The sequence below is a fragment of the Zophobas morio genome, unplaced genomic scaffold, assembly GCF_036711695.1.
Source record: "Zophobas morio isolate AGI-343-1 ecotype UQ-CSIRO unplaced genomic scaffold, CSIRO_AGI_Zmor_V1 ptg000568l, whole genome shotgun sequence".
Lineage (NCBI taxonomy): Eukaryota > Metazoa > Arthropoda > Insecta > Coleoptera > Tenebrionidae > Zophobas > Zophobas morio.
In genome coordinates, this window is record NW_026972671.1 from 217,299 (window position 1) to 229,958 (window position 12,660).

Sequence of the window (12,660 nt, forward strand, 5' to 3'; positions counted from 1 at the left end):
GCCACTATAAAGGTGCTTCCCGAACACCGCTGCACCCTGCTCTCAGCGGTGGGAAGGCTTCTGCTGCGCCATCTTTAGGGCGTTATAGTAACGCGAGAAATATTTTGAAAATTCGAGTTTGGATTCAGGCGAGGTCACTCTAAACCACAGCTGCTCTTACATCTCGATTAGTGGACAAAACATACTTTAATTTTGAAAAGTTTTCGAAAAACGTCTTTCTAGACATTGTAAAAAGGACGTTCAATCGTGTTTGGCACGAAGGCTTTATTAACAATCCGCGTACGTTGGGCTTTCAGAGCACTTGTTGCGCCTTTGGTGTTCGTGACGCCACCGCGCCGTATTCAGTACACCCACTATTCCCAAGGGATCCGCAAGGCTAACTTTTCTCGTCAGTGCTGAACGTTGCACCTTTTGTGTCAACGCCGCCAGGAGAGTTTTATAAGGCCTTAGAGCAAAACACAATATAATTTTCGATGAGAAGCTGTCGTGGGGACAACACCGCGCACATCTTGTGGGAAAGTCAAGAGGGTGGTACAGGCGCGCTACCCGCTGATGTGCGTAAAAGGCAAGGTGTTTGTATACAAACTGCGCTTACACATGAGTGTGCGGCCTGTTATGGCGAAGATTTTCTTATTTTGGGAGACAAAACAAGTAACTGGGCTGATGGCTGGCGCGCCATATTATCTAAAGATCTCATTGCACAGCTCTTTTTTTTGAGCGCGGCCGCTACTTATAATGAGTGTGTGCCGGAAATCACTGGACACTATTCCTGGATACAGAAACTTACATGTCTTTCAGAAATGCTTAAGTCTCCACCAACCCGCGACGCTCTATGAGTGTATAATTTTTAAAAAGTTTTAAATCGAAGAAACGCTTTATGCGATCTAAATTAAAATTGTCTTTAAATATATCATCAATTTTATTAACCATATTAAGTGGTCTGCGTAGAGAGTAGCTAAAATTGGTGGTAATATTAGTAAACCTAAACTTTATGCTGTTCTCCAGGTCTCTTTGTTCCTTATCACGCCCTTGCCCGCGCTGTTTGTTATAGATGTTTATAATTTATTAGAAATAGTGCAGGTTGGTCTTTAGAATGCTTTCTGTTTCGTATACTAACCCTCTATCTTAGTTGCGTTTTTAATTGAAATTGCCCCACACTACGTTTTAAAAGAGATCTGTTTTAATTATTTTTTGTATAATTATTATCTTTTGAGCTATCTAGGCTAATAATTAAGGACAAACTAAGCTAGACTCCACATCTTTCTTAGGTTATTACATAGCCGTTTTACTCTTATGTAGAAAAAATTAAAAAACAAGCTTGTTTTACATAAATTGCTTGTACGATGCTGATGGTTGGCCTATATAAAATCCTTTAAAAAAACATATTAAAACGACTCTAAACTCTACAAAATCGCATTCTGAAAGTGGGGGTGGATAATTCTTAGTTTCTGGGCAACATGCACAATTATACTGGTGGGCCACACTGTATATGTGAGGATTCTAACTATATTTAAGCACGTGGTCATTCTGCGTAGAAAGCTTGGATTTGGTTATTGTTCTAAAAGTAAGGAGGCTTTAGCTCTTTATTCTAGCCTGTATCTTGTCTTTACTGTTAGTTTCTTTGTTATCTTCGAGGAAGTAAATGGGCCCCTTATAGGTTATTTAACCTAGTAGCCTATTTAAGATTGTTTATCTAAAATTTTACGAAATGCTAAGTAGGGCCAGTTTTTACCATAATGATTTAGTAAGACAAACTCTAATTTATGACTTTCGCTAGTACACTTCCTACCATTACAATTCATAGGTATGTTTAAGGGAATGTAGCTAAATTATACTACGTTATATTAATCTATAACGGTATTAAATCTTAATATGCTGGTATTACATCTGGTATTATTGTTCTTATTTTTAGTTGTTTCTTGATACCTTTACTATTTAGCTGGGATTAGGAAAGCGCCCTTGCTAAGAATGTTATGATGTTTCATCATCTTCACTCTGTAGAGCGATTAACTGTTAATCGCGCGTGAGGCCAGCCAGTGTTATTAGCACAAATAATAAAAAATCAATTTAGCTATAATTACCTTTAGTTATGCCTTATTAGTTAATAGTGGCTCTTTATAAAATTAAGTTCTTTTCCCTGAAGCACGGGTTAGGTTTTAATAAAAAGTAATATATTTGAATATATGAACGTTTAAGTATAACTTTGACAGAGGGCGCTAAATAGCAACCCCTTTCGAGTGGGTACTCTTCTTCAAGGGCTATCCCCCTTATAAAATTGTTTTTTTTTTTTTTTCTTGTAGCGCGGTAAAGTGATGTAGATTGTGCATTAAGAACTTAAAATATAATAAAGGTTGTAGGCTATTAAAAATAAAGTGAATAATAATAACTCCTTTATTATTTCTTATCCCTGGCATACTACCTCCAAAAGATTATAGCAGCTTGTCTATTAAACTGAGAAGCACAATAACATCTGAGTTTTACTATGATAGGTTGCTACATGTAAGAGACGCAACTTCCTTAAAACCTGACTACGTTTAGTCTGAGAAAACAATGGAATACTTTGTTTCTCTTTTTTAAAAGAAAAATAAGGATGAGAGGCGACTGTGTCAGATGAATACACAAAAGCGATACTTGGAAACCTTCTAATAATTAATACATTTAAATAATAATAATAATAAATAACATAATAGTAAAGTAAAAAAACTTTTTTTTTTAATAGAAAGCTCTCCTATAAGTGATCAGCATTTTGCAAAAGGGTTTATGATGAGCACATATTTTTTGTTTGCTATAGTATATTAATAAGTACCATTCTTTATACTCCCCTCCTCTTCGTTACTAATATAAAAAGTAAGTTTTTCAAAACTTTTAAACCTCAGAATGAAAGGGACGTATATAGTTTGGTTGTAAAAATTTTCACAAAAGCTTCTTCTTGGCTGTTCTGTTTATGAGTAATTCGGTTTTATTTAAGAATAACTGACAACAATTGCCTCTTTATTTGTTTATCATATTAGATGGAGCAGTTAACCGCTTTAAAATATATTTTTATTACTAATTTATGAGATTTAAATAATAATTACTACTAAATTACTTTTTCTCGAATTCTATAGTCCCAATATAAGAAAGTTAGCTTTAAACGGCGAAAGTTTGCTATTTATAACTTTTTTTTTAAGATGTTTATAACGTCCTCCTTTTTTTTTAAAGTGCTTTTAGAGCTTTAAATTTATAAGATACGCTCAGATTTTGTGAATGAAAAATTTTATAAATAAATTATAGATTCTCGTACTTGGTAAACTTTAGACTAATAAACGCTTATGCAATAACTTTGTTATATTAATATACCAAAACTATATTGGAAGCAATTATATTTAAACTAAACGTTCCCTGTTTAAAAAAAAATAAAAACTTTATTATTCTCAATCAATCTCAAAGTAATTTTAAATTAGAGCTCCGCTAAACTAAATTACTCTTAATTATACACGAACCTAAAAAAAAAGTGTGCTTCCCTAATAATAAAGTTCAAAATTGACAAATTAAATCTTTTGAAAGTTTTATTAAAAGTTAAGTAGAGAATGTAAATTTTTTGCAGATCAAAAAATTTTTATAATTTCTAAGAGCTGTCGATTGAAAAAAAGCAGCCAAGTATAAGAGAGCTTCGCTCCACAACACTATGAGTTGATCCGGCCAATGTAAAAGTTATGGAAGACCGGCGCGATTGCAAGGCAACCAGTGCACCGCAAACCCCTTTCATATTATAAGTAATAACCAGAAATTAAAATGAAACTATAAAAAAATAAATTAATGCCTCGAGAATCTAATATTAATTTTAAAGCTAAATTTCTCAGCGGCTGCCATAAAACGCCCACCGCTAAAACATTGGTGGGATTTTTTTTATAAAAAGGCAGCGCAAGACTGGAACACGAAGACCCTTTCCCACTTTCTAAGTTCGAAAAAAAAAAAGCGGTCGATCTGATTGGTGAGAAAATTCTCCACCTTAAAAAAAATTAAAAAATTAAAAATTTAATTTTAAGAGCTGTGCGAGCGGCACGGCAAATAAGAAACCCAAAAATAATCGGTGAAGGGATCGTTCGAACGGTAAGAGCATGGACTGGACATAAGCGGCGGACAGGAAACGGCCAGAAACAAATCCGCAGAAACTCAAGAAGTAGTCCGGCGGCCATTTAGACTTGGTAAAAAAAAAATGGAAAAAGGGTGAAATGAGCCGATTATATTCGTGTATCGGAATTTTTATAAATAAAAAATCAGATGAAAGAAAAAATTGAGACAATAATTTTCGTAAAAAAATATGGAATTAAGGAAAAAATAAAAGTCAATTATAGTTGTTTCTTAAAATCTGTATAAATAAAATGAGTCAATAATATTGTAATTAAAATATGTAAAAGTTAATTAAATCTAAGGAAGAAAGATTAGCCAACAATATTGTGTATACCTGACCAGTGCGCAGACGATGAAATTTACCGCGATGCTCTAGTGGGAATTCAAGCGAGCGACGATCAAGAAGAGGCTCGCTTCGGACACCGACAATTATGGAATTGTTCGGCTTTATGACAAAAGTGCCTAAAAGTTTAATTAAAATAATATAAAAAATAAAAGAAAATGATTAGTTGAAGATAAAATATGATAAAGTTTTCTATATAAAAAGCAGAAAGTTTAAAATAAGCTATATGCAATATTTATTTTAAATTTTAAATTATTTTAAATATAAATATTATAATTTATAAATTAAGTACAGCACTCACCACCCAACGAAAAATTCTCATAAAATCCAAGTAGGCATTTCCACAAGCAATTTTATTACTATAAAAGCCTTAAAGAAATTTATTACCCGAAAGCAAAGAAAAAGTATATTTAATTACAGCCAAATTTAGTATATGGCGCAAAAGTGTCAGCATCCAAAACCTTATTTACATAGCAAAAGAAAAATTTATTTTTTCTTCCCAAACATATATAAGCGCTTGCTTTACCTAAAAAATAATCTCGGAATAAAATAAATTAAAAGTATTAACTGTAAAGTATATAACCAAAATGAAAAGTCGAAAGTTCAGTGTCAAAAAGAAAGAAATCGTCTTTTAGCCCTATAAAAAAAATTATAAAAAACTTTTCAAATGACATTTATAAGGTAATCTAATTGTAACAAGGCAATACAAGTTAACTAAATAGAATGAAAAAGGTAAGGATTTTTAATTACAAAAATAATAAGAAAAAGTGGCTAGGCTAAAGATAACTTAGCCAAGTTAACCTTACATTAGCTAAATCGGTACCTGTTCTGTCAAAAGTTACACTCTGTCTACGTATATTCCAAGTTATATCGTTTGTAAATAAAGCATTAACTTCCTGTAATCAAAAATAATAAAATTTTTAGTTTTTTTTTCAAAAGAAATGATTTACTGTCGTTGAAACCGGTTTTAGTTTAAACCGAAAAATAAAGTCGAATCCTTCTTGTAATAATTTTCGACTTTCTCTCCCAATTTCTAAAAAATCTTTATCGACTCCTCTACGTTTAAGGAATCCATAAAAGCGTAAAACGAAGAATGGATAAATAACCCAATGCACCTACAATTTTTCTTTATACAAACGTTAAAAGGCGCAAGGGGGTTATAGGAAACTCCAGTTCGGTTTCGGTTGCGCTTGTTCATACTTAAAAAAAGATTTGTAAAGACTAGCAGGTAGCATTCTTCTCTTCCATGAGGAACAGCGCCCCATACCACACGACTCGCGTTATTTGAAAATTTTTTCGAGCTATAAACTCTTTCTTTGGGATATTACTCTACAGGACATATCATTTACTCTTTGTAACCGCCTTAGATAATCTAGATTTATGATTATTTTAATAAAAACATTTTGTTATCTACTTTTTTTATTTTAAATAAATTTAGAGCCGTACAACTATTGTTATTAAGCTTATTAAATAAGTTAGGTTGCCTAAGATATAAACGCAAGTACGTTGAAGAATAATAGTTAGTATCCCTACTCACGGTTCACCTCACAATACTAAACTATAGTTATCTATATATTAGTTAAAAAAAAATTATGCTAAAAACAATTCTCTTAGACCGCCTTATCAATATAAAGTTTTTTACTACCTTACACATTTTTCCAAAAAAGAGTATTAACTTAAGGGAAAAAACAAGCAGCAAAAGCCTTGTACTTATAAATTATAGCTTTAATATATTTAGATTAAACTTAAGTATGAGCCATAATTTATTTTTTTATTTATAGTAAACTAAGTGGGATATATAGACTGCTGAAAAAAATTTAGAGGGGAGATAAATGTCCAAATCTTTTTAGATTTATGATATATAACCTTTTTTCTGCGATGAAAGTTCTCTTATATAAAACTTTTCGATACCTGGTTTGTTTTCACTTATTAACATCGAATAAATCTTTAAAACCTTTTTGCTTAATAAAAAAATTTATGCAAAATTTCTTTAAAACGTTTAAACCGCTGATTGATTTAAAATTTCTTTTTTTAATTAAATAACCATACTCCGCCGATCTCCTATAACTAAACACATTCTTTTAACACGCATACTCTTCGGGAATATAAAGATTAAAAAATAAAAAGGGCTTACATCTTGATTACAGTACCCTTTATTTTATAAGAAAATAATTTCACCAGACAGTCTGCGAACATTTGGTTCGGTAGTAAGATAAAATAGCACCTTCTCTTCCGGTAAAAGTTTTTGTGGTAGTTTCTATGCCCCTTAAAAGAACTTAAAAGAAAAGCTAAAAAATTAAAGTGTACGGTATTATGGTAGCGCAAAAATTGATAATCGGCGTTTAGTTTACTCTAAGAAACTCTTTCTTTTTATTTAGTCAGTGAGAAAAAAAGTTTTGTAAATGGTTTTTATGATAGTATAAATACTTCTTTAAGAAAACGTAAAAAAAAAAGAACTAGAAAAAACAGATCAACTGTTTAAGTTTTCATATAAGAACGTAGTAGGTAGCGCAAGTAAGTGGTAATTCATACTTATTAAAATTTAATAAAACTTTTTTTAATTATTCAGTAAAAACTGTAAAAGTTTTTCGGGTAGTTTATATGGTTTTTTAGAGGAAATTTAAAAAGAATTCGCAAGAACAATTGAATGTGTAGCACAAAGAAATGAATAACCAGCTTCTAATAAAATTTTATTTACTCTTCTTTACTTTAATAAGATTGTACGTAATATTATTTTATAATAATTAAAAAGAATTGCCAGCTCAGAAAATTATATAAAGTAAAGAAAGTGTTAGAAAAAATAACATTAGAAACCGAAATTATTTTATAAACTTGATAAAATTATTTATTAGACAAAGTTCTTCATAAACATTAAAGTAACCCGTTAAGACAATCAATAAAAGCTTTCTGAAAGTTATCTTCCGAAAAACGTCTAGCGCTTAGCCGCGCTGAGATTGTTGAAGTTGGAATATATGGTCGAGCTTGTCAACGTATTCATCAACGTCGGATGCCAAAAATCCTTCAAAATAAAATTAAATTGAAATTATTATGAAATTTATTATAAGTAGACCCACCAACGTCTTCCTTAATTATATCGTCCCGGGGGCCTCCAGAATTATGCGCTATAGGAATCGCCCCTAAAAAGTAAAGAACAATGATGACTGATTTTTATTTTATTATGCAAACTTATTTTTAATAACTCTTTAATTTAATCTCAAATTAGATGAAATGCGTTACTGATGCTAATCTCTTCCAGTCTAGCTTTAGTCGATTTAATTGATATAACTGATTAAGATTTATCAAAACTTAACGAATGCAAAAGCTCTAATTATTCTGGTTTAAAAAAATTCTAACTTTTATAGGAACAGTTCAAGGTATTGCACTTTGTGCGTATAATAGAATAACATGATAAAATTTACTCAATCCTGCGCTCTAATCAGTGCTTAATAGAAAATATTATATCCTGTAATTAATAATCTTTAGCACTTAATCGATTTTAAATCTCATAGAATTTAGATTCAAATCAGTAGACGATTAATTCTAAGCACATCTAAAAAAGCAAATTCCTCTTCTTTTTAAAATAATCAATCAATGACGGAAAAATCAAAAGACCTGCCAGCATTAATTCCACAATCCCGATCCCGAAATGCTCGTCTTTCATTGTGTGTAAACCAATTCCGGCCTTCTGCAGCTCCTCTAATACTTTACCAAACGGTACCTATAAAAAAAAACAATTAATCAAATCGAGCAAAATCTCCGATAAGGATTAAACTTTTAAGTACATTTACTATAAAGTCGACGCGGTGGTTGATGCCAAGACTCCAGGCTAAATCTTTTAGACCCGTTAAATAATTTGGATCATCTGAAAAAAAATTTAAAAATTTTAAATAAAAGAATGGCGAAAGCAATTCGTAAACTCTTGTTCTACAAATTAATATAAATTAAAACAAATAACGATCACCTGAAGAAGAAATACAAAAGGAATCACTACGAGTACGTCAAAAGGAATTTATAAGTAACTTTTATTATATAAGTTAATTTAAAGGGAAAGACAAAGAACAATCTTCTAATTATGAAATTTAAAATTTAAAAAGAATATGGCGAAAGAATTCACAGACAACTTTTATTATATAAATTAAAATTAATTAAAGACAATTAACAATACACCAAAGAAGAAATACATAAGCAACTTTTATTATAAAAATTAAATAGAAATGAAAGACAAGCAACCATCTAAAAAAAAAATTATAAAAATTAATTCGAATATGGCGAAAGCATTTCATAAGCTTTTATATATAAATAAATTATATATATAAATTTCATGAAAGCATTACGACAACTTCCAAGGATAATTAACCGGACGGCCGTCTTTCTTGCAGGAAAAAGATCAAAATATCTTCGAAGTATATGAAGCTGTAAAAAAAAAATTAAATTTAAAAAAAAAAGATCCAACCTGCATCGCGTGTTTTTTTTCGGGACGGAAATGTGCAAGCGATATTATAGTGTTGTCTTGCTTTTCGCTTAAAGGTAATCGGCCGAAAGCCTCAGTACTGCAGGGAGGATGCACTAATTCTAGTTATAGAAAATTATATTTATGATAAATAAATTGATTAAAGCAACGGGCAAAATAATATTATCTAAAATTTAATTAATTCAGAAAAAAATGAGATTTTAATAAAACGAATATTTATATGTAATAATACTTTTATTTATATGAAAAAATAAATTTCTTTTACATCTTTCTTTTTACAATAACTGACGTATAAAAAATATAGATTAAATAAATGAAAGCAGTAATGTATAAATAATATAATTAAAGTTGTAAATGGATATAATTACTAACATTATCAATAATTTAGTTATTGCAGAAAAAAATTATATTTATAATTATAAATATGTTTAAATTGATTAAAGCAATAAATAAAATTTAAAAGGCTAAATTATATAAATGTTATTAATATTCTAAATAAATTAGTTAATGCACTTAAATATAATATAAATATTATAAATAATTTAATTACTACGATAAAAAATTTAAAGGCTACTTAATTATAAATATAAACATTACAAATATTTTAAATAATCTGGAAAGAAAATTAACAGGCTAATTTTAATATGATTATAAATAGTATAAATTTTACTAATAGGTATATATAAATATTATAAATAATTTAATTACAGAAAAAATATTAAAACTACTTATAATAAATATAAATTTTATAAATAATTTAAATGATGCAGAAAAAAAAAATAAGTCACTTTAGTATATATATAAATATAATAAATAACTTGATAAATGCAAAAAAAAAAATAAAGGCAAAGACTTAGAGAGCGCTCCCATAAAAGTTCCATCCGCTCAAAAGTCCATCGAGAGTTCACCATAACCTCGTCAAAATAGTAGCCCGCTTGACGGTAAAAAAATATTAAAAACCTACAAAAATATAGAAAAAATAAGTTTTTAAAAATTTAATGAAAAAATTTAATTACTTGTAATACAGCCTTTTTAAAACCGTTTGAAATGTTTTATTTTTAGGTAAATCCTCAACATTATCAAAACTTATAAAAGGATAATGCACGTAGCCGGCAGTTTTACACTTTCCGAATTTCTAAATTAAATTAATAAGGTAATTTTATATTACAGCTAAAAAAAAAAGTAAATTTAATTTAAAATAACTTTGAATAGAGGTATCACAAAAGCATAGCCCATCGTATCTACAAATAGATCGGGGACAAACTTTTCAAAGGCCTCGATGCCAAGATAGATGGACCCAAGGGCGACACATAGAAGCCTTAGAGACCGATAGCTAAAGGTACAATAATTTATAATTGTTCATGTAATAACAAGAGCAATAGTTATTCAACTATTGAATCAATTATTTTGTTATTATTATGAATAATTTTAAGAAAACCGTGTCGGATAAATCCACTTTATTCTTTTTAAATAAATAAATTTCAAATTTTTCCCTTTTATATTAAAATTAAACTGTCGCTTTACGGTGTCAACGATAGTTTCTTTGCTATGGTCTCCCTCTAAAAATAAAGTCAGCTAGTGTAGGGCTTTATGCTTATAATAATAAAAAGGCAACCTGTATAAACAACGATTTTTAAGTCAGGATATAAGTTTTGGAGATAAAATATAGCACACCACAAAACCTGAACAAAAAGAACAGTAAGTAAAGGCTTTACCAAATCTCGTATATAAATGTTTTTACGACGATTCAATATTACCCGTTCAGCACCCCCTCCAAATTCGCTGAAAGGATGAAAAAAACCTATATATTTTTTGAATTTTAATTTTTTACGTGCTTTAAGTTTTGTTGAGGCTATAAAATAAACTTTTGCAAAATATAAAGTGAAGCAAAGAATGAAAAAAAGCCAAATCCGTGAAATGTAGTTGACTAATGGAACCATGCCGCACACGGAGACTACCGCAACGTGGTAACTGCGAAGGAAAAATGCTAACTTATTTTAAAAAGTGCGTATAAAGCGAGATATAGTAAGATGTTTGGAAGAGTGCGTTATTTTAAAGCTGCTTAAGAGGCTTAATTGAAAAAACAATTTAATAAAATAGTTAACTTGATATAAGTTTATTTAATGTTTTATTATTAAAGTATTTAAACGTTATTCACAACTACAAACTTATTAGCAGTTTCTTTTTATTTTTAGCTCTGTATTTCAGCTTAATAAGCTCTAATGTTTTTTTTTGGATAAAAAATACATAGCTATTCAAAAGTTAGGTGCTAGAGTCGCGTGTACACGTACAGGTGTCACGTTGATTAGTTATAGGGTTCACAATATGTCCGCGCGTAAGAAGAACGTAAAATCTTAAAGCAACTTACTTGCAAGGGGGGCGATGTAATTCAATAAGAGAGTTTTGGTAATACCATTCTTCTTAATATTATAATAACTAAACCGTAAGAACTACGAGAGGTGGAGACAGAATTAACGCTACACTTAACTGAATTTCGGTTGTCTGGGCTCCAGGCATTCATGGAACTCTAAGTAAATGAAAGCTCCACTCAACTTTTAAAAAAAAAAAAGCAAAAAGTTTTATTGAGTAATAGTATTAGGATGGATAAAGTAGAGTAAGGCAATCTTAAAATCTACCCTTTGGCAAGGTAACCGTTTGTGCTCATATAGGAAGACAAAGAAGCAAAATAAACTCATCGCTCTTAATCAAATTTAAAAATGTTGAAATCAGATTTAGGATTTACGCCTGTTGATACCATACAAATACTTAATTATTAAATTTTTTTGATAAATCTCCTGAGTTTTTTTAATTGAAAATGGAAACCGACAGGCAAGAGCCAGGTAGCTTGCCGTCAAGAACTTTAACTGTTTACCATTGGGGGCTGCAAATGTTTTAGTTCAATCAAAATTTTGTTAGTTTTATTTTTGCGCAGGCAGATTATAAAATGAAAAGTTTATGTCTATTTTGGAATATTACTGATTTCTGGGTGATCTTAAATATTATGTCAACATAGCTATGATATATTATTATTTTATTGTTTAACCTCAACTTTTGAGGAAAATGCTTACGAACGCACTGTCGGCAAAGAAACTAATTATGAAAGAAGCTCATTATCAAAATTTGTACTTCCACATTTAATTAGCAGGTGGACTTTAATTACTGCTTCCACTGGCGTTCATCATAAAAGATTCGCAATTTTTTTGAAATTCCTTTGTCGAAGGCACTAAATGTTTCTGAGTATTAATATCGATTAAAACGGTGCTACTTATTTCCTTTGTATGTCAAGGTAACGGCTAGAGTTGCTCAATTCTGTGTAATAATTTTCCCAAATTATGAAACAGAGTAGGACACGTCTGATCCATTACAATAAGCAATACACTATAAAAACATTCTACGCTCTCAAATTTTTTGTACTTGGCTCACGCGTTTAGTTTAAGTTACAATTTGTGACCGTCATTTTTTAAAAAGATATCCGTCTTTATTACCTTTTTTTATGCGACGGAAACAAAAACTCTCTTTTTTCAGCTGCCCCTACCTTATGGATAAATAATTATTGAGTTTTGTTAAAGGCATCTTCAACACGAGCTAAAACGGTAAAAAATGTAGTACTAGTTATTTAACGGAAGCCAAAACAACACCTGAACCATTTCTAACACAAGTATTCGGCAAATTATAAACAAACTTAAGAATTTTTTTTTAAGAATAACGACTTTTTCAAATAAAAGTTGAATAT

At 30.0% G+C, this 12,660-nt stretch overlaps 1 protein-coding gene and 1 long non-coding RNA gene across 2 annotated transcripts; both read right to left on the reverse strand.

Annotated features, from left to right (window-relative positions):
• Positions 1-3,609: 3,609 nt before the first annotated feature.
• On the reverse strand, positions 3,610-5,352 carry LOC135121376 (uncharacterized). The gene is made up of 7 exons (XR_010278952.1): positions 5,280-5,352; positions 5,040-5,093; positions 4,875-4,982; positions 4,758-4,825; positions 4,448-4,575; positions 4,060-4,183; positions 3,610-3,990 (listed from the first exon to the last, which is right to left on the reverse strand). It is a non-coding gene; the product is annotated as an uncharacterized LOC135121376 (long non-coding RNA).
• A 2,003-nt stretch (positions 5,353-7,355) lies between these two features.
• On the reverse strand, positions 7,356-8,925 carry LOC135121375 (GDP-Man:Man(3)GlcNAc(2)-PP-Dol alpha-1,2-mannosyltransferase-like). Its single transcript, XM_064045687.1, has 6 exons — positions 8,910-8,925; positions 8,791-8,869; positions 8,239-8,318; positions 8,069-8,174; positions 7,531-7,593; positions 7,356-7,475 (listed from the first exon to the last, which is right to left on the reverse strand). The coding sequence occupies exons 1-6, from the start codon at positions 8,913-8,915 to the stop codon at positions 7,396-7,398; spliced, it is 414 nt and encodes a 137-aa protein (XP_063901757.1). The 5' UTR covers positions 8,916-8,925; the 3' UTR covers positions 7,356-7,395.
• Positions 8,926-12,660: the final 3,735 nt, after the last annotated feature.